The sequence below is a fragment of the Electrona antarctica genome (assembly GCF_951216825.1).
Source record: "Electrona antarctica genome assembly, chromosome: 2".
NCBI classification, from domain to species: domain Eukaryota; kingdom Metazoa; phylum Chordata; class Actinopteri; order Myctophiformes; family Myctophidae; genus Electrona; species Electrona antarctica.
In genome coordinates, this window is record NC_136807.1 from 30808593 (window position 1) to 30836375 (window position 27783).

Below are 27783 nucleotides of genomic sequence, written 5' to 3' on the forward strand. Positions count from 1 at the left end.
TAACTCTGAAACGGAAAGCTGTGTGTTTTTGAACTGGAATCAGAACATTGCATCCCTTTAGGGTATGGGACATAGCTCTGCTACATGCGCGTGCACCATAGAGTTACCTGTATAAAGGAGAGTGCGGACCGAGGAGCGACAGTGGCTCAGTGGTGTTTTGAAGCACCCGGAAGACGGGGGGCGTTACCCTGGTTGGGCGTGGAAGGAACACGATATTCTAACCAGTTCCTTTCCCCTCCATCAGGTGCCCCGGCTGGCCAGGGGGAGGACGTTTAGAGACCAGGATTACTGCATGTTTTTGAGGGGCGCTAGCCCCTCCTATACACAGGTGTAATGGTTGTCTTTAGTTCAATGTTTGTTTTGTAAACGCATTGACAATGAAGGGAAAATTTACGTCATAATGTGTCAATTACGTCATATTGTCTCTTTATTGTTAATGGCATTTAATGTTTGTGTTTGCACCGTTTGTTTTACATCACCATTACATCACCTAATCAACATGAGTTAGACTTTCATATATTAGCGCCCCTCACTTCACTCGGGTGTGATTTTTTGCAAGGATACCTACCCTAGGGCCTAGGGGACATGCCAGGAGAACATGCAAACTCCACACAGAAAGGCCCTTTCACCAACCCCACCTAGGGTATGGGCACTGATGACGCGGAGGAGAGAACACGCCTCCAGCGCCCACTGTGTCCCCTTTATAGTCAGTTCTTTCATTTGTTTTAACCTATACTGAATGTTACTTTAAATAAACTGTGTCTTCAACATTAAGATTTAGTCTTCCTTGTATTTGGGTCGAACTATAAAAACGCCTTGACGGTTGAAGTCATGCCTATAGAGCACCCTGGGCTTGGTGTTGTGTGGTTCTTTGGACTGGCTTGCTTTTGGAGAGGCACCGTACCTTTTTGGATGGGTACAATGTTCTCCTCACTGAGCCTGATACAGTACATAGGCTGTAATACAGACAGGAGAGTCCGTCAATGTCCCCACTGTGGACTCCCTCTGGGTCATCCCCATGGTCCCTATGGGTTAGATAAGCGGGGAACATAGAACAAACACAAGACTTTCTCAAAGAAGTCCCTCGTCAATCCCTCTGTACAAACAGACCACTCTTGTACAGAGGTTACTTTCTTCTAAAAATCAGATCTACATTTGGTTCGTGTGCCATGTCGCGACGCATCGTGAGCTACAGTAGATCGCCTATTTTCGGTTGTGTAACACCGCCACACAACAAAGTGTAAATGAGGCTTTATTAGGTTGTAGTCTGATCCGTCGAGGCTGGGTGAGGGGGGTGGAGCCCGAGGAGGACTCTGGGAAGGAAGGGAGCTGTGGCCCTGCCTGATCCTCCTCACTCATCAGTGAGCACAGAGCCTGAGTCTGTCTGACAGATCACAATGCAAATCACCACATCACAAGTATGATTCACTGCAGCCCCCGAGTCCCGCTCTGTCCTGAAGGCCCTTAGACCCAAATAATTGCGCGCGTTTGTGTGTGTGTGTGTGTGTGTGTGTGTGTGTGTGTGTGTGTGTGTGTGTGTGTGTGTGTGTGTGTGTGTGTGTGTGTGTGTGTGTCCTATAAGGCTAGAGAGAGCGAAAGAGAATGGACGGGTTACATACAAGGGATTACATACAGTATATAACCCATTAAGATCTGAGGTTGATTCTACAAATGCCTTCTAAATAAGTAGTTCTCACACTGAAGATTTTTCAAAAATATTCAAATGTTGCAGATGTACAAGCTTGTAGATCTGCACTTTTTGAATAGCCAACGCTAAAATCTAAAATGGCACGGATGCTTGGGAGCTGGGAGCTGGGAGCTAACTGGTGCTATTGTCCCTATGAAACAAAATAATAAAAAACAAGTGAAATATAAAGGCTTTGCACATTATGACCACGCTATGACCAGCTCCGTGTGTGTGTGCGTGTGTGTGTGAGAACAGGCATCATAGATGCCTGTCAACCATTTTCAAATAGATTGTCTGTCTATAATGTCGTTATTCGTAAGTCTATAGGGTTCAAATGGTTGAAATGCGGTGGCAAGAATGTCTGCATATGTATATTTTGTCTCTGTTGGGTGGAAACCTCATATGTCCAAAACTGTTACTTTTCAGGATTCAAATTCAAAAGCAGCAAATCGACAAGCTCGAAACGCATTGCTTGCGGATCTGCTACTTTTGATGCTTTTGTGTTACACTGTAGTATGATCAAGTTCAAGTAGGCCGTTAATCTATGGACAAAACCATTGCCACTGCAGACGGGACGGTGCTCGAGCGAGTCGGGGACTTCAAGTACCTCAGGGCCTGGACTGCCTCAACTGAACAGGATCTGAAGGTTCGGAGAGCACTTGCCTGGAAAGCCTTGCACAGGATGAGGAGAGTGTGGAAATCAGACATGGGAGAAGACCTTAAGAGGCGGCTGTTCATAGCTACTGTGGAGTCATTACTGCTGTATGGGGCCGAGACATGGACCCTCACAGTACAACAGGAAAAAGCCTTGGATGGAGTCTACACAAGAATGCTACGAATGGCACTAGGTGTCACATGGACGGACCGCATCAGAAATGTGGACCTCTATGGGGACCTACCACGGGTCACGGACAAAGTCAGAGAGAGAAGGATGAGGCTGGCAGGGCACTGCGTCAGGCACCCAGAACTTGAGGCAAGTAAATTGACTCTATGGGAGCCAACCCAGGGCAAAGCCAGGAGGGGAAAGAAGCGTACCACCTATGTATAGACGTGCTGCGGCGCGACAGCTTGTCTGACAACACTGCAGAGCTCAAGAACCTGATGTTGGATAGGAATTTGTGGAGGGCAGCGATCCAGGAATCCCGAGTTGGTGTTGGCTAGACCTCACTCTCGCAGCAGCAGCAGCAATCTATGAAAAAACACAGAAAGTTAGAATATGGAGATAAGAGGTTTCTGCCCGACTGAAGTGTGCCTTATTATGCTCAGACATTGTAATGGGAAATCAAGGGCATAATCACATGAGCATGACACGTCACGCAACAGCAGGAGCAGTACCGTTACATGTGAAGCATGTCAGTGCGCTACGTTTACATGTAACGACCTGCCAAAAACCATCACATCAACATCGGCAGGCACACTCGGACAAGCACATACACATAATAATGTGTAGCGTATGCACATGTGCACACACACTTTCACAGCCGCACACATGCACACAGGCCCACACACAAACGCACAGCCACACACAGCTACACACACGCACACATGCACACATTCTTGATTTCAGGTGTTAAGCTGCATAGTAATTCACTTGATACAGAGAGTAGAGAGATGTTTGTGTGTTGTCACCTCCATGTAGGTAAAGTAAAGGTCAGCCACACAACTTATCCTGTTTGATGTTGAAAGAATTGTTTGATTTTTTTTCCTTCTTTTTATTTACCCCTTTTTCTCCCCAATTTAGTCGTTATTCCAATTGATTCCCCACACACATTGGTATGTTGCCACTGTGGTAGTAGTATCCTACTGACTCACTTACCAGTGAGGAGTCCCCACCGGGAGGACATAGACTAGAGCCTTCGTCCTACTCCTCCCGCTCAACTTCACTAGCTCTCCAGAACACGGGACAATGGTTTTCATTTTTCAGCCATTATCAAAGTTCTACTGTCCCTCTCTCTCTCTGTCCCTATGTCCCACCACTGTTCATCTGTCCCAGTGTTAACGTAAGAACTGGAGTAAAGGGAAGACATTGGTCCCTGTTTTTTTGTTTTTTTTTTTATAACTTTTATTCAAAGAGTATGACATCATATGCAAGTTTCACAGAAAGAAAATACAACTCTTTGTTTTTATATTTTCTCCCACAACTCCTTTCCCAATCCTCCGCCCCCACCCGCCATCTTTCCCCACGAGGCCCGACATACAAACAACATATATACAGGTATAAAACCAATAAGTTGAGTACATAACTAAGATACACACGACATTGGTCCCTGTTGAGAGGAGGACCATTAGAGGAGCCAGACAGACTGGGTGGGGAGTCACCCTTAACCGGTGTGCATGACATGATGGTGCGTAAAGCCTGTATACTTAGTTGCGCGCCAGTGTTATGAGCAAAAAATAGCCGATCTACAAGCTCACAGCGCATTGCTCACCATGTGGAATTTCTCCCCTTGGCAAAAAGTTGGCAGCCATGCGCCATTTGGTCATACAGTATGGCCTACTGTACTGGATATAGATGATGATAGCATGTTATTGTTGCTATGAGACATGAGAAACCCATGTCAACATCCTTTCAGCTGTTAAAACCACACCACAGTAACTCTACTATTAATAAGAATAATGCATAAATACATTACAGACATAAGTAAAAACATATAGTTATTATCTGTAGGCTGAAATTATGTCATTTTCCAGGGCAACGGTTACAAACAAGAAGTTCACATAGGATGTGATGTTCAGGATGGTGGTGTATTGTTTACTGAATGAAACTGTCACATAATGTACGTGGTGGATTACACCAACATATCGTTGGTGTCAGGCAGAAACCTCTTATCTCCATTGTTACAGCCAGCCGCATTGTATTTAGATTCGTGTATAATAATTGGCCTTGCGTATTACTGTATTCTGTATTACTTTCTGTATTCTGTATTAATTCTGTATTCATTCTGTACTTGTTGTAGAGTTGGTGAGAGGTGGAGACTGTGGTGATTGCCAAAGTCACGGACACCTGATATCTTGTGTGGAATTGATTCCTGTCTCATTGGTGGAGGCCCCAGCTGGACTCTATAAAAGCCTCACTCTAGTCTTCAGTTTTGGGACTTGGGAGAGGACTGTCAGCTTCGGCAGCAGAGAATCACTGCCTCAGCTATCCTCACCAAAAACCAACCAATTTGATTAATTTGTCCTTTAGGTTTATGTTTGTTTCAATCTATGAGATGGGTTTGTTTCCTAGAAATTAGGGTCGTAACATCCGGATGTTAACTTTTTGTAAATTAACACCCTACTTGATCATACTAGGCCTACAGCATCACACATTATGTGTCAAAAGTAGCAGATCTAAAAGCTAGAAATGTTTGAGCGTGTAGATCTGCTACCTTTTCAATTTCTTATTTTTGAATCTTGAAAAATAACAGTTTTGGACATATGAGGATTCATATGGCATATTATATGAGACGATGTTCAATGCATGTACCTCTCTTGCTTGTGTACGAAATTACAAGCCCGAAATAAAAAGCCCAAAATGCCAACAGTGGGTTTGACAGCTCATTCTCTCTTTTGGGAGATAGCGTTGCACCCCCAATTCACTTTCTGCGTTTGGTTTTGCTTGTTTCTGATAGAGCCTGATTTGAATGCGCGCATTTGAGCCAGGCTGTAATCTACAGTGACTGTTCAATAGGCCCGGGGCACACTGGGGACGTGTTATAGACTGTGACAAAAGACAAGACAAGCTTGAACAAACTTGCAGGTAGCTAGGGACAATCCTCCTGATTAGTTAAAATTGGCATCTTTATTGTCTGCTTAAATTCCCACTCACTGATGGAAACGTATTTTAATCACCGTTGTGAAACCATATGGTACACTGTGCTGCTCACTCATAATAGTCAATAATTAAAAAACGCTATCCCCTCTTTTAATCACAAAGGAATATGCAAATACAGTCGGAAGGGCTGGCTAATTCAAAACAGTAGCATTATTTAGCCTATATACAGACTGACTAGAAGAGGCTTTTCCATGTGGGTTTATGAAAACTGCCAGTGGGGGTTGGATGGGGGAGGGGTGATGTAATGTAAATTAAGCTCTCCTTTTTTTTCTTTTCTTTTTTTTTTGAAGAGTGTGTATGCTTTTTGGAAGAGGGGGATTTGTTAAATAGAAACCTTTGCATATTCTTATATGGCGAGTTGTACAATAAGCTCTTCTGTATAAGGAACACTAACCTCTCTGACACAGGTTTAACATCTGATAAGTCTGTTTGTACTGAGTGGTTAGGCCTAATTTATAGTGTACGCCCCGAATTTAGCCGATCAATAAGCTCTCAACGTGACGTGATGTAATGCGTTGTAGATCAGCTATTTCCGGTGCCTTTGCATTGCAACTACTGTGTGCATTGCCTATGCACTGTGTGCATTGCCTCTGCTCTGTGCATTGCCTATGCACTGTGCATTGGCTCCGCTCTTGTGCATTGCCTATGCACAGTCTGTGCATTGGCTCTGCACTGTTTATTGCCTATATGCACTGTGCATTGGCTCCGCTCTGTGCATTGGCTCTGCACTGTTTATTGCCTTATACACTGTGCATTGCCCGCAGCCTCGCAAACAACCAGAATATTTGCTGTGTCACGAGAGGCTTCTATCATTGCATTTCATGTGTTTTCAGGCTCCATCGATGAATCTTGAAGCTCGAGACAGCTGTGCCGACTTAAATGAAGGCCCTGGCACGCATGCATGATGCAGGTTGTGTGAAAACAGGCTAAATGCTAAAAGTGAATCGGTAAACAAGCGCATTTCCAGCATCGTGGCTCATATTCAGATTGGAGACCGGAGCCTGATTTGCATATATGCAGAGAGGTTCTGCATGCCTGACGTCCCTTTCAGCCCCTTGTGCTGGAAATAACCATGCACACAGCATCCTCTGATTACATTGATATGTAGATTCATGCATCGGCAAAGATTAGTTATTCATTAATGTATTTGATTTGAATCCTCGGGTGAGTGTACCTCAGATGGCTGTCTGGGAATCACAAACCATTACACAGAAAAACCTGTGCAGGTTTGGTGACCCATAAAATGCATCTAAATGGGTCTATATTTTAAAAATAAATAAATAAAGGATAATAATTAATTTGGTGGCACTTTTACCATTTAAACCATATACTTTAGTTGACAGGAGTCCCGCAGGTGTCTACTGTATATAATAGGAAAGAAGCGTCCTTTTTTCCCCATATTTGTTTCCTTTTCTACACCAAATATCGAAAATAGCTGATCTACAAGCTCACAAAGTTGCAACTCGGGAGCTTGCAACTTGTGAGCTTGTAGATCTGCTATGTTTGGCCAGGATAGGGACTATATAGGCTATGGTTCAAGTGATTATATGGGGCTGAAAACAAATAAGCAAAGAAATCTGAATGATTATCAATCTCTACATGCACGCCACGGCAGTCGGCAGAAATACCGATCTTTCTGTGAGGAATATGGGTTATGTGTTTATAAGCAGTCAAATCATCTCAGAGTTTGTATATGTTTGTAACTCAGGGAGTGCATGAATGTGCAACTTGAGGGTCCATTTAGTCACACGTGTACACTCCCAGAGTTAAAATAACACTGAGGATTTTATAGATCTGTGTCATCCTTTCTCAAAAGCATCATGGATCACCAGATTGCACCTCTAGCATGTCCTCACTGGCGGCCTCACTGCGAGCATTTGTTTTAACTTTAAAAATAGGCCTCTCTGCGCAGACAGTGCCAAGAAATGCTCCGTGCCAAACATTGTCCCTTTGCTCGGATCTCTGTGCATAACGTGGAGCTCACCGACATTTAGCCGAAACATGACCGAAAATGCCGCCATTTGTCTTTACAGGGCCTTTTGGGGCATTTTATTTAGAAGTTTCAGTCTGAAACGGAAGCCTGTATGTTTCTGAACCAATCAGAGCGTTGCATGACTCGCATCCCTTCAGGCTATGGGACGTTAGTAGCTCCGCTACGGCTACACACAGTCGAGTCGAGAGACAGATGGCCAGCTGATTAAGTTTAAAATGAGTAATACACTGTCTGGATGCCATCTTGAATGAAAAAAGGTGCATGAAATCAAGATTCTTCGGGCCACGTTACGTCATCACGCAGCACGTTTTCGTTCAAAGGAATTCATTAAAATTGGCTTTTTATGACTTTTGATATAAACATAAATTGAAAACTTTCCATTGTTTTGGCATCTATTGTTACTAGTTATGCCCATATGATGACCACGGATATGCTCTTGTAGTGTGAAAAACGTATTTTTCATTTCACTGCGTCTTTAAACATCGTACATCATCAAAAAGAATGGTGGTCCCTTATTGGCTAAGGGTTCCCACCGATATACCCATATGACGTAAATTCTCCATTCATTGTCAATGGCATTTTGAATGTTTGTTCAGACAAACATTAAACACTATAGCTGTTTATAGGAGGGGCTAGCGCCCCTCAAAAAAAAGCAAAACCAACCTATCAACGCCGAGGCAATGTCGTCGCCTCAGACTAACTGTGTTCTGGTAGATTGCGTTCCACTAATCAAGACCCCTCTTCCCTGCCCTGAAAATGATGATCTATTGCTTGTGTGGACATAAGACATCAGTTCCAGGTTGTTCGAGGCGGTGACTGGTTTTCATAGGTAATGATGCTAAATTGCACGTGTGGGAATATGGGAGGCTGGTATGTCATCCATCAACGGGTCGTTATAGGACCTAACATTAGAGGCATTATTCAACCACCGACCCCCCCCCCCCCCCCCAATATACTCACACACTGTTCCTGTCCACCCCCCCTCTCTGTATCTGTTTCTGTCTGTCTTACTCGCCCACTCTCTCTATTACACACACTCACGTGCACGCAGCGCGCACTCGGTTTGCCACAAGCTCACCAGCGAGGACATCTCATTCTCTTTCTCCGTGTGCAGAGGCATTGTTGGTGGTGTCAGCTGGCGCTGTCTCTTTTATCACACTGGAAGCTAATGGAAGCAGGAGGTGGGGGAAGTCACACACACACACACACACACACACACACACACTGGGGCCCTTGGCCCCGGGGCCAAAGCTGTTTGGTGGTGATGTTTTTGTTCCAGCCTGCTGAGGCCTGGTGATCAGCTTGTGTTTTCTGACACGCACCGATGTGGACTTTGGCGGTACGACGGAGTCGCGCACGGCCCCTAAAATAGCTGATCTACAAAGCTTCACAACGCATGGCCATGCCTTGTCTGAGGCTTTGTAGATCGGCTATTTTCGAAGAAGCAAATTAAGCATATTAAGTCCCAAGACAATTAAGCTCAGGCATTTTTTGCTCTCCTTGTAATTTTTCTTCACGCTTTTCACTGTGTTTTCACTCAATTTCATTGAAAATGTTGCACGACGTCGGCATCTTCTGAGATGACAGTAGGTTTTGTCATCTTAGCTCGGTATAATAATTAACAAAAGGTTTCTTATTCGTTTCATCTCACATGTTACAAGCTTAAGGCATGAACACAGCTTTGCAGGAAGCGGTACTGTATGTCTGTAATCCCTGCCGAAAGTAGAAATTTTCTCCTTTTCTCCCAGCTAAAAGTGCAAATGCATTCACTGTCTATAAAACAACAGGGTTTATTTACAAGGATGGAGACAATAGCCAATTACTGCAGGAAGATTCTGTGTGCGGAATATAGCTTCTGATAGGACAGCTGTGGTGACCTAATTTCAACATAAGAAATGCTAGGTTGCTTAGACACATGCAATAACGCACATATGAAGGAATGTCTTGTATTTATTATTTTTCTATAATTCTTTATTTTATTTTTTTGCTTTCTTTTGCTTTTTGTATAACATGACAATCGTGCTTTATCATGTGACACCATTTAGATACATATCATGTCTATATTATGTTTTACATTAGGCAGTGAGACAGTTAAAAATATACAAAACAATATTTTTTTTACTAGACATAGTTTCTATTTTTAATATAACGGTGGATATCTTCATTGTCATCATATATTTCTGTAAGATATGTGCTTCGGTTTCTGTCATCAAAATATTATTGCAGAAAACAGCAACTCCTTTAGAATTCTTTTTTTTTCAACATTTAGACAATAACTTCCAATGTATTACAGACATTCACAGTTACATGTTTTACACGGTACAGTTTTACAACAAAGTTCCAGAGAAAACTGTGGTAGAGTAATTTATACAAAATTCACAGGACATGAACTGTAGCCATTTCACATTTCCACTCATTGTTTTGCTTTTCTAAGTAAACATGTTTCGTTCAACCAGATGCCTTTTCACAGTAGCTGCCATATAGAAGCAAACTAAAGTCTCGATTTATACTTAGTTATGCTCAGGTGTTGCACACCGTAAATAGCCATCCTACAACGTCACACAGCTTCGCACTATGACGTGCTACGAGCTTGTAGATCTGCTATTCTCCAGTGCGTGACACCCGCTCGCAGAAAAGTACAAGTCAAGGCTTACATTGTCCTAACACGCCATGGCAAAAGTCTGCTGAAATTAAAGCTTTGTGCTTTTTCACTAGTAAAGCAAAGACAACGTAAACAAAATGAGAAAACAGACCACTTGCCTAACTGGCCTGCACCTATACATCTACATATGTATTGCTTAATACATATTGATCAAAGTATAATTGATCGTTACACATAAAGTAAAATTAAGGACTGTATTTAAACACAGAGTTGGTCCGAGTTTTTGTGCTAGCATATAAAGTGGTTCTGGTTCTGTTGATCTGCCCAGTCATGTAAACAGACTATAATGGCTTTGTAGAAATTGTTGTTATAATTGGCTTAAGGCCTTCTCTTTTCTTTTTCCCTTTTTTTTCTTTGTCAGGAAACATTTTGGGGGAAAAAAATCACCGATTTTCCTGAGGAAAGCATGCAAAACGTAAACAGGATCGACTGCCATCAGTCAATGTATGTAAATCAGCTTTTTCTAACCCTGTGCTTATTCTCTTACTTTCTTTTTTGTGTACCCTGTGCTTTTCACCAACCGAACACTAAATGGCATAGTTTTTGCTTTTCATCTGCCCCTATATACGATTTTGGTCCTCCGTCATAACAACATATAGTAAAAAAACATCCTAAAAATAATTCTAAAAATGTTTCAATCACATAAAAGTTTTTTTTTTTACTCAAAAAAGGAAGGAACAAAAATAACAGTCTCTCTCACACACACACAAATCTTTTGCAACATAATACTGGATTTACTCCAAACTTCTTATTGGCATTGTGCTTTCTCGTCGCTCCCTCCCCCGCTCCCCCCGTCCTCTGTTTGGCGCTGTAGTGCTGTCCTCACAGAGTGACATGTTTGAATAAGAGACAACTGTGTGAGGTTTGGTAAACATCCACGATAAAATTGACCCCATCGTCCCCTTCACTCTCCTATGATGTCAATTTTAGACACTAACGACGTCTGCTATATTCACACTGTATTTACTTGATTCATGAAGATATTCAACAAATTGCTATTCTATGTTCTGTTTTTTTCTTTTCTTTTCTCACAGTATTACACAGTATGTTTTTACATTTTTTTTCTTCCCTATGGTATTTTTTATGGTAGTATTTCTGAACACTAACAGTCTTTGATTTTTGTATTCGGAATGCATACCAATAATGAGACACTATTGGCTTGGTTTTACAAATGCAAAAAATTAAAACAAGTTTTTTTTTCTTTTTTTTCTTCTTTTTAAAGATTTGTTTTGATCACATATTTCCCCTGGAGGTAGGTGAATCAATTGAAATCTCGGAAGTCCTTTGTAATGTTCTCTTTTTTTGTCTACTCTCTCCAGCTAGGGTTCTCCGTTTTCGTTTTTAGACGATGGCCTCGGCGTTGGTCAGGTTGGAGGTCGGGCTAGTCGGGTTAGGAGGAGGCATAACGGGCTCAGTAGGGGCGGCCGGGTTGGGGGGTGGTGGGCTTGCGGGGCTGGTTGCGGTGGCGGGGTTAGCTGGAGTGGCTGCGGTGGTGGTGATGACGGAGGTTGGACTAGCTGCAGGGATCACAGGACTGGTAGCGGTAGCGGCTGCCGGTGGAGCTTGGGTGGCTGGATTAGCCGGGGCCATAGGACTGATGGAGATAGCGGGAGCCGCGTTGGTAGCAGGGCTGGTGGCGGTGGGCGCCGGGCCAGCAGGGCTGGTCGGGTTGGTGGGGCTAGCTACGTTAGCAACACTGGTTTCTGCCTGTTGCACTTCCGGTCCATTCTCCTTCCGCCGGACCACTGCAGGAGGCTTAAACATTATCCGGAGTCGCTGGGAGAGAGAAAAATAAGTACAATTAGCGTTTACAGCTAAGACCTGAGCTGAGATCGAACCCCAACATACCGTGCCAATAGAGTCAGGGACAGATTAACCCCCAACATTTTTGTGTTTTTTCGTGTTTTAATCGTCTTTTTGACAAAATCAATGGCCAATTTCAGGGCCTCAAACCCAGTACCGCGCGGTCCAGTTAGCTCGAATGGCCTGGGGCATGGTCAACAAGGCACAGCTTTTCATGTCCCTCACACGAGAATCTCCTCCATGTCCTGCCAACTAGGTACGTCAGATTTAGACCCGAGCTGGGGTCGAACCCCAGTCTCCCAATCATGGATTGGATTTAAGCGCTCAAAACTTTATTTCTTTACCTTCCTTGATCTCCTTACCCCCTCAACCCCCCCCCCCCCCCCCCCCCCCTCTTCTTCTCTTTCTTTGTTTTTCTTGGAAAAAATGACACGATGGAATGCACAAAAACAAATTTCACCCACTTTCTTTTTACCTGTAAAACGGTGATGTGACAATAAAGCTGATTCTGATTCTGAGGATCCAGACCCATGCTCCTTTGGCTAAGCTACTAGTTGCCTTACCTTTCGAACCACACAGGTTAGATCCTTTCAGTTAAGCTCTTATTGGACACCACTGCATGCACTATGGGTCTTAAGTCTTGGACATCCACCAGTCCCCTTTCCTTTGAGTAGTATTTACTATTTACTATTATTTCATGCATTCATTAGAAAAACGTGCCATACCTATTCTAATGGAAACCTGAAAACTGGCAAGTCAGCCATTGTATAATGTCAATGCAGCAGCATGGTCCAAATCTATTCCATGTTTAGTTTACGATTTCAATAATTTGTTCTTATCAGTACAGTCAGTGCTTTCCTCGCAGATTTCATAAACAAAATAAGAACAGTATAATAATAACAAAAAAATAAACTAAATGTAAAAATAAATTAAATTAAATCATATACATCCTTTTTATCAATAAAATTGCCACGGACATGGACATGTCTTGCCACGTATAAGGTCACATTGATGACCCCTGGTATAGTGAGACCACTTCCAAGTAACGACGGGATGTACAGTACTAGTTATATTGTATTAACAGTCTACCAAGGCTCTGTGTCCTCCCAATGGGGCCCTTCACTTGTAGGTGAATCAGTAGGATACAACACATAGCAGTGGCAACACACAGCAATGTGTGTGGGCATAATGACTAAATTGGGGAGAAACAAGGGGTAAAAAAACCAGCAAGATCTTCAATTGATAATTAGAAATGTATCCTCCACACAGTGGCCCTCATTTATCAATGAAACGTACAATTCAGCTTAAATTCGAACCAGCTTGTGATTTATCAAGCAGGTGTGGTGTAACCTGTCAATTCCAGCGTAAGATTTGTCTGCTGATTATAAATGTGGAGGAGCCTCGTCCCACCTGTCTTTCAACATGAAAGACAGGTGGAAGACTTCTATTTGCATACATAAGGCACCGACCTGAGACCTGACACAGACATGTCCAATTAGAAAATAGAACACAAATAAAACAAAAATACGACCGCATTCGTAAAAGCGCAAGTCCAGTCAACTATAAGGTGTCACGATATGTCAGAAGAATGTGGCGGTCTGTGGAAGAAAGAAATTAAAACATATCCATCTAGCCATAAGTAAAGATATATCCTAAACGAAAACCTGAATCATGAATTCAATAATAAATAACCTGTTTCCCATAGGCTTACGTTGTTAAATGACACCAATAACATTGTCATGATTGGAATAAGTTAGGGTTTTAACCCCCGAGCAGTGTTAAGTGGAGACGCTGTTTTGCTGCGTCCTCCTGTAGTCCGTGGCCGTGACACCACATTTATGGGACATAGCCCAGGGCTGTGATCATCATTTGAACGTTTATTTTATGGAGTGATTGATTAATGTGTAAGCATGGATGGTGTGTGGTGGTCTGGTTACTATCTCCGATCTTCTGCTACGATTTTTGTGATTGCTGCATATGTCTTAACAGAGCCATAAAAAGCACTGCCATCTAACTTGCAACATTATAAATGTTATATTGTTTTTAATTGCACAGTTTGAATGCCTTTGCAAAATATGTGTATGTATCATTTATTCGTTTTATAGCTATATATTTTGGAGTGAATATAGACTGTATATTCATTAAATATACACTGTATAGTTAAAAATGTATAGCTATAAAACGCTAGCGCCACTATTCCAAGGTAAACGTAAAAGTAGTTATCAAGTCAAAAACATGGGCACCACTGATATACAGTATATATGTTTAGATGCCTGTCAGATGGTCAGATAATGCTGCTCCACATGTCTATGATTGAACAAACTGGTGTAGCCAAAGCCTACGCGTCCTCAGACCAGACGTGACATGTGAGCAGGCCGTGGATTGATACATCCGACAATTGCGTCGATCTCGGCGTATACGCCCATTTTTCGGGCTGCGCAACTTTTATAAATCGAGGGCCAGTACATTTCCATTGTAATTTTGTGTCGAACAGCAATGCAATCATACATCCCTGCCTCCGTGGCGTGTTTGTTTGGTATGAAACATTGGATTGAATACTGATTGAATGGTATCCGTACTATAATGAGCATCATCAGTTCCCCCAGCAAGGTATTTATTATGACTAGAGTTGTTCCAATCGAGGTGGGACAAAGTACAAGTCTCAAGTCTTTGCTTTGCCAGTCAAGTCCCAAGTCAAGACAGGCAACCTTTAGTTTGGAGTCTGAAATCACTCTAAGCTTGTTGTAAGTATCATGGCAAAGAGAGCTCAGGTCAAGTCAAGTCACGATCATTGGTGTTGAAGTCCAAGTTGAGTATTTTTTCATTTGATCAAGTAAGTCTAAAGTCTCGAGTCCACACCACTGGAAATGCCTCGAGTACATCGATCTGATAACATGTCATTCATCACATGATGATAGTTCGTTTACATGTGTTTTCTTTAGTTGCTTGCAGTACTGTTTTATACTGTTACTGTATTATTTAAATGTTTGGTTTTAATTAATTGTGGCTGCATTTTAACAATTTATTAAAACGAATGGTTATTAATGCCTAGATCTTTTTATTTACCGGTATGTTCTTTTTCAGTTATGACTGACTGTCAGACTAGATAGATAGTGATATCAATTCTATCTCTAAAATTCTATTTATTTTGAGTACTAAGCTATAGACCAATATCGTCTCTGTCAAGTGGAAAACTTGTGTCTAAGATTCAAATTCAAAAATAGCAAAAGTAGCAGATTCACAAGCAAAAAAAGGTTTAGAGCTTGTAGATCTGCTACTTTTGATGCTTTTGTGTGACGCTGTAGTGTGACCAAGTAGGGCAGTAATTTACAAATAAATTAACAAACAAACACAAAACGTTAAAATATAGAGATAAGAGGTTTCTGCCCGATAGCCACGACATACAAGTTCAGATATCAGTATCGGGAAGGGAAAAAAATGGGAACATTATTACACGATTTCATATCTATGTTCTTACCTCCTTGAAAGTGCCCTTGAGGCCGATGTACATGTAGACCATGTATCCTGGAATGAGAATCATGGAGGACGAAGCCATGAGCCAGCCCACTGCCTGGCCCCAGCCTGGGAACACGTAATCTCCCATGGTGAGTGGAACCATTTGTATGGCGCTGAACAAGAACACCCCCTGTGGGAGACACGGGACACGCGTTACGCCCAATTTATTCTCCACCGTACGACGAAGACTGAATCAGGTCTTATGTATCCTGACATCACTAATTCTAGGGCAGCATCGTCTCAAGGGTGATTCACTTAGCTCTGTGCCGGCGTGGCGCCCCCCCCCCAAAATAGCCGATCTACAAGCTCACAACGCTCCCGCAGTGCAGCGAGTTGTGAGCTTGTAGATCTGCTGTTTTGGGTGAGCGCCACAGCGCGAAACCAAGTATAAATCAAGCACCAGGCCTGACATGACCTGAGGCACATAATATTGACTTGACTTTATTGTTTTCATGCTTTCATGTCAGGACTGAGGATGTTGCTATTGGATTTCTTGGCAGCACTCACGGCCACGATGAGAGGGGTGAACACGACCCAGCACAGCTTCCACCATAGACAGGGCCTGTAGCCGATCATCTCCTCGATGTTGTCGTAGAACTTGTCCACACCTGAGAGACAAATGAAATACGATCGAAAAATATTCATAGCCAATTTATTTCAATTTGCTGCCGGCGTGCCATGCATGACGATGACTTATACGCCTGAGTTATTCTCGGTCGCACGCAGTGTGTGCCGCACCGAAAATTGCAGATCTACAAGCTCTCGACGTGTCGCAGCATGATGTGTTGCGAGCTTATAGATCTGCTGTTTTCTGCGCACGACACCGGCGCACAAATAAGTCTCAATAAGCAATTAAGATGAGGCAGAGCAGGTAGCGCTGGTGTCATTGAGGACGAACAGTGTTTGAAGTTGTGTTAATATTGTTTGAGACGTGTGAGGTTAATCTATCATTTAACCTGCTTCCTCTATCACGTTTTGTCCTCTCAGTTTGCTAACAGAAGGAAAAGGGTTTGTCCTGGTAATAATCTCTGATGTGCTATAAGGGCTGGAGCAATTCATAGAGTTATCAAATAATAGATTTATTGCAGAACAGAAAATGTATTTATGTATGCATTTACCGTGGTTTTGTACTTTACTACCTATACTAGGCTCCATTGTTTTTTCTTGCTACACCAAATCTCTTGGCCAAAAATCGCTTCTCTACAAGTGCACAGCGTGTCAAAATGCGATGAGTTGTAATGTTGCAGATCTTGCTATTTCCGTTGAACGTTCATCTGTAATGACATGCCCATGGGGCCACTCGGGTTGAAGTGGTTAATGGATGATGAATATACTGTAATAGCTTAGTTCCTTCACTGAGGCAGTGATGAGGCTACACACCGTAAAACCAGGATATGGAGATGCACTCAAAGAACACGAGGAACAGCAGACACATTCCACTGGCAGAGTAGTAGTCGAACAGCTTGAAGACGTAGATGCCTCCCTGGTTACACAAACACACGCGTGCACGCACACAAGCACGCGCGCGTGCGCACACACACACACACACACACACACACACACACACACACACACACACACACACACACACACACACGCATAATGCAACAACAGACATGCATGTCTGTGGAGTGTGTACAGCATTTGCTGGCACAAGCAGATTACAAAAAGCCAATTAGGGCAACTGGTCGTAAACAGTTACATCTGCTTGTTCTCACTACAATATGCATGGATTTGATGACATATTTCAAAGATATTACTTTCTGATATTTGACAAATCTTTCTGACGTACTTGCCTGGTTTGATCATTAACCTTTTAAGCCCTATATGAGGTTATCCTATTATAAAATGAAGAACTGCATTTTCTTCTCAGTGGGTTGACCAATTGTTCTGAACTTGCGCACAGTTATTGACCATGATATTATGAAGTGAGTTTTCCCTTGCCCCAAATTTAAGCTATTTATTAGCGTTTTTGTGAACGGTCCTCGGGATCTGTAGTCGTGGTTGCAGTCCCATAGCCCGGATGGACGGTGGGTGGAAATGATGCGTATGGACTGGTCTGATTGTATTTTCTGACGCTCACATCCCTAACGCTACTGTATGTTTCTGCAGTATATTTAGCCATAGTTTTAGTCACACTGACGAAGGATGGATAGCCGAAACGTTTGTCTCATGATGTAAAGATAAAAGAAGAAGAACACCGCTGGCTGGCTACAGTTCTACTAGTACTGCTCAGTGTGAATGGTCCTTTAGGCTGCTCAGCATTGTGTGACCTGAATGCGACCCCAAACAGCTGCAGGGGTCAATGGGTCGTACCCCAAACAGACAGACAGACATACATGCATACAGACATACACACATGGCCAGTCATTGGAGCAGTTCAACCGCGAGTCAAAAAGAAAAAACCCAGTACCTTTTATGAATGTCATAGTTTTAGTCATAGTTTTTCATATTCATAGTCACATTTTTAACCCAGCATGCACAAGGGTTGGTGGCCTAAAAGCAGTAGTAAGGTGAGAGGAAGCTGGCCTGACTGTTACCTGTGTGATGTTGGACAGGCCGATGATGTAGGACACCAGACACACCGCGGCGATGAAGAGCTCCCGTCTTCCTCTCAGAGCCCTGGGAAACTCATCCACCAGAGCGGTGATGAAGCCCTCCACCGTGCAGAACTGGAGCAGGACGCACAACACAAACGTGTTGTTGTCAGGCAGAAACCTCTTACCGCCATATTTAACATTTTGTGAATTTACAACCTACTTGATGATGTTACAGCGTCACACAAAATAATCAAAAGTAGCATCCACAAGCTTCTGCTATTTTTTGCTGTTTTTGCATTTAAATCCTGAAAAGTAACTATTTTGGATATATGCGGTTTCCACCCGACAGAGATGATAAAGACTGACTGATGCACTATAACCAATGCTTTGTGTGGAAAAACACTATTGCGTCATTGACATCCTAATCTCTCTCTCTCTCTCTATAATGGTCAGGTCTCTCAACTGGTATGCTCACAGTAAAATGTTATTCAAGAGAATGGAACCAGGTCTATTTGCTTCCATTTCTACACTGGGAGGATTCAGACCGTGGAGGGCAGCCTCGTTCTAACAATGAACCTGGCAGACAGTGACAGATTACAGGAGACTATAGTGTGCAGGAAACCATGGAACATAACCGGCGGCATAATCTTCTGACTTGACCGCTGCATCTTCACGGAGGCCATCTTCCTAACAGCTCTGATGTGCATAAGGAGCCATTACTATGACAGTTATTACAGGTTCATGATTTATGTTCTTTTTACTGTAAGATGCTGCCGGGCCGGGAGGACCTGGTGGGAAGCTACATTTCATGTTTGTTACTCTCGGAGGGGGGGGGGACCTTGTATGTTCACCAAAACGGGTCCTCTTTTTTTTAATTATAATTGAAAACTAAAAATAGATAAAACATTGTGAGCTTGTAGTTGCTATTTTCATTACTTTTGTGTGACACTCTTGCCATTATAAAATAGAGTGTTAATTTACATAAGGGCATGAGGTCGCAACAGCTACCTAGTTCAGATCTGAGCCAAGTTTCCTGCAGGAGACGCGTTTGAAACCTGTTCTGGACTTGAGTCTCCAGACGTGAAAACAGACAATTGATCAAGTGATCTAATGGGATTTGCATGTTCAGACGTCGTCAACATATCTGTCTTGGTTGCTGTGCTAATTACGTAATGATAGAGAGCTTGTAAATTTGATATTTTCCCACACAAAACATTGCCTGAAAGAGCCCTATGCTTTTCTGGGCATAGAGGGGCGGAACAAACTAGCGCTGGAAACCGACTTCCCATTGGTTCGCCAACCTATATGAATATGCCTCCCCTCCCTCCGCTCTCCTCCCCTCCCCAGTAGAAAGCAGCGGAGAACACTGATGTCACCAAATTTGGAGCGACGCTCCTCTGCACTGTTATAAGCCTATCTCACAGAATTTCCCCGCCCCCCGAAATACGCCCCCTTTCGGGGTTAGTGGTGATAGCGTGACGTCACTCCATAGACGCTTCATGTTAACAGAGGTAATTTAAGAAGTCTACAACTTTTGTTTTCTCACGGTAAGGTTTGTTCTATCTGTTCGACCTGATTTACCATCTTGTTTGCTTCATAATAATATTGGTCTGTCACATTTTTACATTAGAAAATGTACTTAGATTCTCCAGAGAAAAAAACGTGTAAATGCTCATGTTAAAGACACCACTATTTACCGGAAGTGGGCGTGGAAAGCGGGCTGTGAGATAGGCCTATTGGTTAGCGAAATACAAGGTTCACTCCCACTCCTATGCCACTTTTCCTGCTGGTCTCGCCCAGCACATTTATTCATTCATTTATAATTTATTTATTTAACAAAACGTCTGTGGTCCCCATGGCTACACAAAGCGACACCATTGTATGAATTATTATATAATTCAGGCTTCAGTGTCTGAGTGTAACATCAGAAATCAAATTTCAATCGCTTTGCAAAACCACCTAGGAATGTGTTTCAAATCTGATTAGCAAAAATTTGTTTCCATCCGTTTTTATTTATATATTTATATATATTTTTGTCGTTCAAACTTGACAAAAAACAATCTAATTCTAATCTGGATAGGCCAAAGAAAAGCAGTCTGCATAGCCTACTTGGCTTCAATCTAACACCACGTATCACACATGGAAAATAAAGAATAAACAGAGATATCGATACCCGAGGGGCCTGTCGTCGAGTGACAGAGATGCATTAAAAAGACCTGACAGCAAATGTCAAAGCGCGACTATATCCGTCCACGCGGAGCGAACTGCACGCTTATCATGCGGAGAGCAGCAGCGCCGAACGGCAGCGTGATATGTACCTGCAACGTACATATTCAGGTCAACCCGCGGAGGAACTAGCTCACCTGGCTGTCGATCCCCAGCATTAGCAACATGGAGAAGAACAGGATGGCCCAGAGAGGAGATACTGGTAACTGGGTCACAGCCTCTGGGTAGGCCAGAAACGCCAAGCCAGGCCCTGGGAGAAGCGCACACACAGGAAAATCACAGTTTCTCTTTCTCGTATGAACCCATGACTGTAGAAGCACTCTGTAGTATCGCATCGGTTAACCAATTAAACCTTATTACACTTTGTTGAGCGGGGACCCCCAGGGGTCCCATCCTGACTCCTCGCTCACCTCATTTTCTCCCTCTACACCAGTGATTCGCAACCCTTTTTCATTTTAAGCATCCCCAGTCTGATATGCATTAGACCACAGACTGCCCATTTGATACAATTCTTTACCTATGGGACCCATATCTACACTGGAAAACACCCAGTGTTTATTTTGGTCTGAGAGTGTACACAGTTGTCCGTTGTGGTCCTCGGAGTTGACGTTGAGAAAACTATTGAAAACTCCCAGTGTCTAGATCAATGACACCACTCTGTGCGCCGATCAAACGGTTACAGTCATGTGTGATGGACTGAGGTACTCACCCGACGCTGCCACATCCGCGATGGACCTCTTTGTCACGTGCGACATGAAGCCGACAATGGAAAAGATGACGAAGCCAGCAAACATGCTGGTGCATGAGTTGATAAAGCAGACGATGACAGAGTCTCTGGGGACGAGAAACATGAAAACAGGGCCTGTTGTCAAAGCTCAAAATCATTTTCCTTGATTTCCTCCGGCTATGGGCCGAGTGAGCAGAGTGAAATTCCTGCCTTATGCAACGGCTGAGTGAACACATCATCCCCGCTGCCAGCTTCAGCATCAACCACACAATTTCTCAGCAAAATATAGCCCTTTTCGGTAGGAAAATGCAATACAAATATTAATTGTGTGGATCCTTGATTTTGTTACGACTGTGCCCGAATAAAACAAATGCAACGTGATGCTCAGTGCATTCTGCAATTGATAAACAATTAGTACGCTCCATACCCACAGAGAAGAGGCTCTGCCCCTGTGGACATGCTCCAATATGCAGCCCCGAAGCATCTCTCAACATGTTTTATTATTATGTTTCTACTCGCAGCAAATGTAATCTCAGTCTAATAATGGCCTATAGCCCTGGCAGCAGATTTTAATAAGGATCTTTAATAACAACCTATAATGGTGGGCATGTTCATTAACCGCTTGTTAAGGATTTGCATTAACGTATTAAATGCAGTTTTCTTTGGCTGGGTTCGACCTAATAAACATTATGAATGACGGGGGTCATCGCCATGCTGGCTTGTAGTGGACATTTTTGTCAAATTACATTTCTGCCATGGACATACAAAATGAGTGGACAATAATATTAACACAAGGCTAGACCCTGAATGGCCATAACAGGTCTGTAACTCTGAGAGGGTACAAATGGAACCAAATGGACCCTTTCAGGTTCCATTTGTACACTCGGTGGCAGAGAAGTACACCACCCCTAGAACATACATACTGTACTCTACTGCGTTGCATTGCAAGGGAGATAACCGTTATTTTCGTTTTATATCGCGATAAAAGCTGCTCACAATAATTGAAAATGTATCATGAAATTGTCCTGTTTCAATGGGAGGAAAAATGTATCAAAAGAAATGCGTGTACGGACATATTGATGACCCCTGACCGGTGAGCTTACCTGTACACATTGTTATTGAAAGGGTTGTAGCTGCCCAGAGCAATAAGAGAGCCCAGACCCAGGCCGTAGGAGAAGAAGATCTGGGTGGCTGCGTCCAGCCAGACCTAGAGCAGGAAGACTATAGTAAGCTGCCTGTAGAGAGCTAGTGCTCAGTGCTCAATCAGACATCATCACTGAGGTATTCATCTACCCAAGTATAATGGTCACATTTTTCGGGGCAGAAACCTTGTATCTTCATTTTTCATGCATGTTTTTATCATAAGCAAATCCTTATTTCATACTTGATGCAGACGTAACAAATTAAAGCTGATCTAAAAGCTCACAAAGTCGGCGACACATTGTAGATCAGCTATTTTTTGGCATTTTTGAAAGATTTGCAATTTGCGCCTTTAAGGACATGCCCAAAATATATACGGAGGCCAGGTTGAAAGTGGTTAAGTCATGTCTGTGGGGTTTATGAATGAAGATTTAACCAATTTAAAAGTTGACTTTCCCCTAATTTCCTAATGTAACAGTTTCTAACATACAAGGTTTCCACCTGACAGCAACAATATCTTGTTGTTTTTTACCTCAGATTCCTTGAGCTTTTGAAAGTCAGGTGTGATATAAAAGAGAATTCCGTCTATAGCTCCGGGTAGAGTCACCCCACGGATGAAGAGGATGAACAGCATGAAGTAGGGATAGGTGGCTGAGAAGTACACCACCTAGAACATCAGAATAAAGCATCAGAAATGATACTGCAGTGTTGCAATGCAAGTGTGCACTGTAAAGCCCTGAGTAGAGAGGATGGGAGATAATCGTATTATCTTTTACAGTATATTGCGAAGGGAAAAAATAATCAATAATCGTGGCCATATTTTTGACTAATGTTCCCCCGAGAATATGGATGCTGGGGTGCAAGCAGTTAACAAACGTTTTTTACCCATTGATACCTGGTGCAACCTACGTTGTTTTACCTTTGAAGCCGGATGCTACCGCTGTGTCTTATTAGTTATTGTTATACATGTAGCAAGTTAGCAACATCTTTTTTAAATAAGAATTTAAGGTTGTCAGAAAACTTAGGTTAGGTTTTAGAAGGCGTTTTTAGAATCGGCATCAGGTAGCAATGGGAGGCATCAGGTAGCAATGGGAGAGTTCTAAACGTACCGGTAGTTTGATTATTGTGATATTGTTAATCGCAATTATTTTGGCTACGATAATCGTTGCCTGAAATCATCCCATCCCTAATCCTGAGTATTAATTTTATCCTCAGGGTGTACAAGTGGACCCCCCTTTGCACTCTCTGGATTACATTAATACTCCGTATTTCTGCTGTGCACTTGCAAATGATGCTCACAGAATTAGCAAATTTGCAATTCAGACACCATTCGGGAAAACAAAGGGCTCTTCATCAGGGGTTTAAAAGGCTTCAGTATTATACAGAGACAACAGATAACGGGTTAACAACAATTTAGAGTGTAGAAATGTACTGAAGCTTTTCATTTAATTAAATTCTCCCTCTTTCTCGCTTTTTTCCACACTGCATGATATTTGTGGGCATCGATGTGCAACGGGGATTGGCTATTTTGTGACCAAAGGACATTCTATTTGCCATGGTAACGTGCCATACATCTTCCTCGATGCACCAGGGAGGGCAAACAGCTCAACAAAACGACAGTGTGGCGTTTGGCTGCATGTAACTGCTGCTCCTATCATAGGTCCACACACACTACAGACGCTGTCAGGAGGATTGGAATTAGAGGAGCTACCATGAGACTGAACTAGCTGGATTAGGGAGTGTTTGATGTCTCTACTCATATACAGTATACGCGAAAAATCAATCTGGACAATATACTCTGCTGTGATCTATACTGTAAATGAGTGATGATGTGATATGAGAATGATGCATTTGGCATACCTGTCAAACACTGAACCCTGTTGAAAATCAACACAGGGGAGGGGTTCGGATTAGGGCTGGGCGATATATGAACATAATCAAATCATGATTTTTTGTTTTTTATTTATTTTTTACCACATATCAGCTATTTTCTGTATTTTTGAACGTTTCTGACCATTTTTTATACTGTAGAATGTGTGATTAAAACCAGGACAAGCTAGGCCTTTTTCCATATCACAGAATTACATTATTCAAAATACCAAACGATATATCTAGTCTCATATCACAATATTGATCGGCCCAGCCCGAGTTTAGAAATCTTGCAGGGGGTGGGGGGGGGGGTTTCAATTCAAATCTCACCTTCCCTGTCCATGCAACCCCTTTCCAGATACAGAAGTACACAAGAACCCAAGCGACGGCCAGCGTTATTGCCAGTGGCAATCGGAGCTGCCCTGGTTTTTCCAAGCCATCGGTCATCTGATGCATGTTGCGCCTAAGATAAGATAAGAGCGAGCAACAACAATAAGTCTATTATACACACAGGGAGATGGCTGTGGTGCAAACATGGCTTCTCTTTTATGCATCTCAAGGAAGCATGCGAGGCCAGGCCTAATATAATGTGCCATTTCTTGAAGCAAGCGGAAAGTACAACAAGACAATCTCTTACTCCCAGAACTCCTGCACTGCACTGGTCAGATTGGCGGTGTCTAGGATGCTGTAGTTGGTGTAGCATTTCTCTGTGTTCCATGCATTGTTACATGAGCTCCAGGGAAGGTCCTGCATGCAAAACAAAAGTTATGAGCTAAACCTTTTAGCAAAAAAAAAACATGTTGTTTTACTTAAAAGTAGCAATACTGCAATGTAGAAACACTCTGTAATACAAGTCTGTAATTCAATTGACTTGAGTTAAAGTACAAAGGTATTGGTATCAAAATGTACTTAAAGATGGAGTGCCACAATTTTTGGTATTTTTCCAGTTTTTCATGTGTCTATGAGGTGACAGTACTTCATTAGACACCCTGGAGTCGTTTTTATGTGCAATGGTGTATTCACTTTGTATTTAGGATTTCTTCCTGGAGGCTGAACCCTTGACAGTCAAACGGGCCAATGAAATAAACAGTAAAATAGTGACATCACACTATCAGCCCCTTCCCTAACCCCTCCCCCTTTATCATACAACTACAGCTGTGGGTGCGGCTTCAGTTCAGGTGGATCACCACCCATCATCACCCACCAGGCCAACCAGGCATACTTAATGAACTGGTGGGCGTGTCCACATAAAAGCATGATTTTAACAAATACTGTACACTTTTTGGAAAAAGTTCTTCCTCCTCCTATTATAATAATACCTGATGATCATGTTTTGGGGTGGAAAAAAATCGTGGCACTCCATCTTTAAAGTACCAAACGTAGAAAGTACTCATTATGCAGAATGTCCACAAGTTTTCAAAATGTATACAAATCTTTTGAAAATAGCAGATCTACAAGCTCACAACGCAGCACATTGCAACGCTTTGTGAACTTGTATATCTGTTATTTTCAGGTCGCCAAGGTATTAGGGCTGATGTTTTCTAATAATCCAAATCTAACTAGCAACTCAAGATTTCAAAAAAGTTATAGTGGAGTACAAAGTACAACATTTGCCTCTGAGATGTAGTGGAGTAGAAGTAAAAGTATTGAAAATTGGAAATACTCAAGTACAGTAAAAAAAAAAAAAAAAAAAAAAAGTACAGTAGGCTATGGGCTAATTTAGTAAACGTTATACTATTTACATCACTAGTTATGAGCTATAGGGTTTTATGCCACTCTTGGATGCATTAGCATGCATGTGTATAACTCTCCCCTGTGAGCTGCAGTTCAAAGCCTGACTGAGAGCTCTAGTCTTGATGGACAGTAAGATATATACTCACAGTGGTGAAGGAGTTCCACAGGTAGTAAATGGCCCACGAAATTATGACAATGTAATAAATGTTAAGCCAGAAGGACAACACAGCCGCTGCGAGGCCAACACCTAGAACACACAGAAGTGGATAGTATGAGATTGCAGACCCAAGTGTTCTTTATTTATTTTTTATTTTTATTTTTAAGTATTGTATTATTGGTGATAATCAGGCTATACAATGTAATGAATTGTATGAATTGTATTTAAATAATTTAAGGACCGTTTTTTGTTTGTTGTTGTGTGTGTTTGCAACCTGTGTGTGTGTGTGTGTGTGTGTGTGTGTGTGTGTGTGTGTGTGTGTGTGTGTGTGTGTGTGTGTGTGTGTGTGTGTGTGTGTGTGTGTGTGTGTGTGTGTGTGTGTGTGTGTGTGTGCGTGCGCGTGTGTGAGGTGTGTGTGTGTGTGCGTGTGCGTGTGTGTGGCCTACCTTTAAACACAGGAGCCAGCTTCCATACACCAAGCCCTCCAATTGATGTGTATTGACCCAAGGAAGTCTCCAGTAGAAACAGGGGCATTCCAGCAAATATGAGAGTCAAAAAATAGGGGATCAAGAAGGCCCCTGCACGGACGAATGGGAATAGATAAGAGTTAAAGCACGTGACACGTCAATTATAAAACTGCACCAGTGCATTATTACAGCCCCATGGAACGTGTGAAGCATATCATATAACGTTATGAGGAGGTCTTATTGTCTCCTATATAGGCAATTAATTTTGGCAATGCTTTTATGAGTGTTTTTACCTCCACCGTTTTTCCCACACAGGTAAGGAAACCTCCATACGTTCCCCAGTCCAATTGCATAACCGACACATGACAGGAGGAAGTCAAATTTCCCACTCCACGTTTCCCTCTCCGGGATGTCCTTCTTCTGCTTCTCCGGCTTCACGTCCAGCGAGTTGGGCTTGTTGTCGTTGGCGGCCACCTCGTTCAGCTCCGTCACCTGTCCGTCCGCTTTGGTGCCGTTCGTCGCCATGTCTCTGTGCTTCTTGGCAGAGGTCCTGGCAGTCGGACGAGGGGCTTCAGCACCAGTCCACGTAGACAGCAGCTTCGCGGTTTGCGATCAAACCTTTTGGGCCAAAATGTTTGGAGGAGGATGATGAGGAGGAGGAGGAGGAGGAGGGGGTGTGAGGCTTTACCCAGAGACAACGGCTCGTCGGTTGTCGTTAACCTGGAATCGTTTATAGAGCAATATAAGCGGTCGGTTTCTCAGGGCGCACTCAAACTGGGTTGCATGAATTGTTTTTCACGGAGGGTGAAAAAATACAGGTGACACTTAAACCGTATCTAGACATTTTTCCAATATAGCATTTCACGAACGTGTGCATCCACGACGATTTATTTTCTCTCTTCCTCGATGTCTTCTACACAATCACGTACCAGACAGACATTGCCACATTAGACTTTCTCGTCAACAAATAGCCTTTTATGATTATGAATTCACACCAGGTAAAATCAGATGAGCAACGCATATGATGTTCTGAAAACGTAAACCTGCTATGAAAAACAAGCACATGGAAGAATGTCCTGCACGAACAATAGCAATAGCAAAGGAAAACAACTTGCATGTAAATTCTAGCGCCAAAACATGCACATCACGCGCCCCCAGGCGCGCCACAGAAATACCAAATAGCCTATGAGAATTAAGGAATAAAAAATGGTGTGTCGTAGCCTACCAACTAGCACCCGATTGACCCGAAGATTCCTTTAATAATTATCCACGTACAAAACATCTATTCTTCGGAATTACAGAGAAGAACCCAAGCGCAGTGTGGAAACAAAGGAATGACCAAAGCGTAAAGCTTTTACGCATGCATCGGGCAGCACAAATAGCAGCCCCATTCCATCCGATTAATTGTGAACCAAACGCAGCATTAAACACATGACAATGCATCG

General features: G+C 42.7%; 2 protein-coding genes across 2 annotated transcripts in view; one reads left to right on the plus strand and one right to left on the minus strand.

The window, feature by feature from the left end:
* The window catches only part of LOC306917415 (troponin C, slow skeletal and cardiac muscles), a 368649-nt gene that overhangs the window by 300765 nt on the left and 40101 nt on the right, over positions 1–27783 (plus strand). The window lies entirely within an intron of this gene.
* LOC306917374 (sodium- and chloride-dependent GABA transporter 1-like) lies at positions 9460–26863 on the minus strand (the record flags this gene model as incomplete). The annotated part of the gene is made up of 14 exons (XM_079495582.1): positions 9460–11935; positions 15441–15608; positions 15986–16086; positions 16859–16961; positions 18019–18150; positions 20382–20494; positions 20954–21078; positions 22075–22178; positions 22644–22778; positions 24311–24443; positions 24618–24727; positions 25861–25961; positions 26318–26449; positions 26632–26863. The coding sequence occupies 14 exons, from the start codon at positions 26861–26863 to the stop codon at positions 11501–11503; spliced, it is 2124 nt and encodes a 707-aa protein (XP_079351708.1). The 3' UTR covers positions 9460–11500.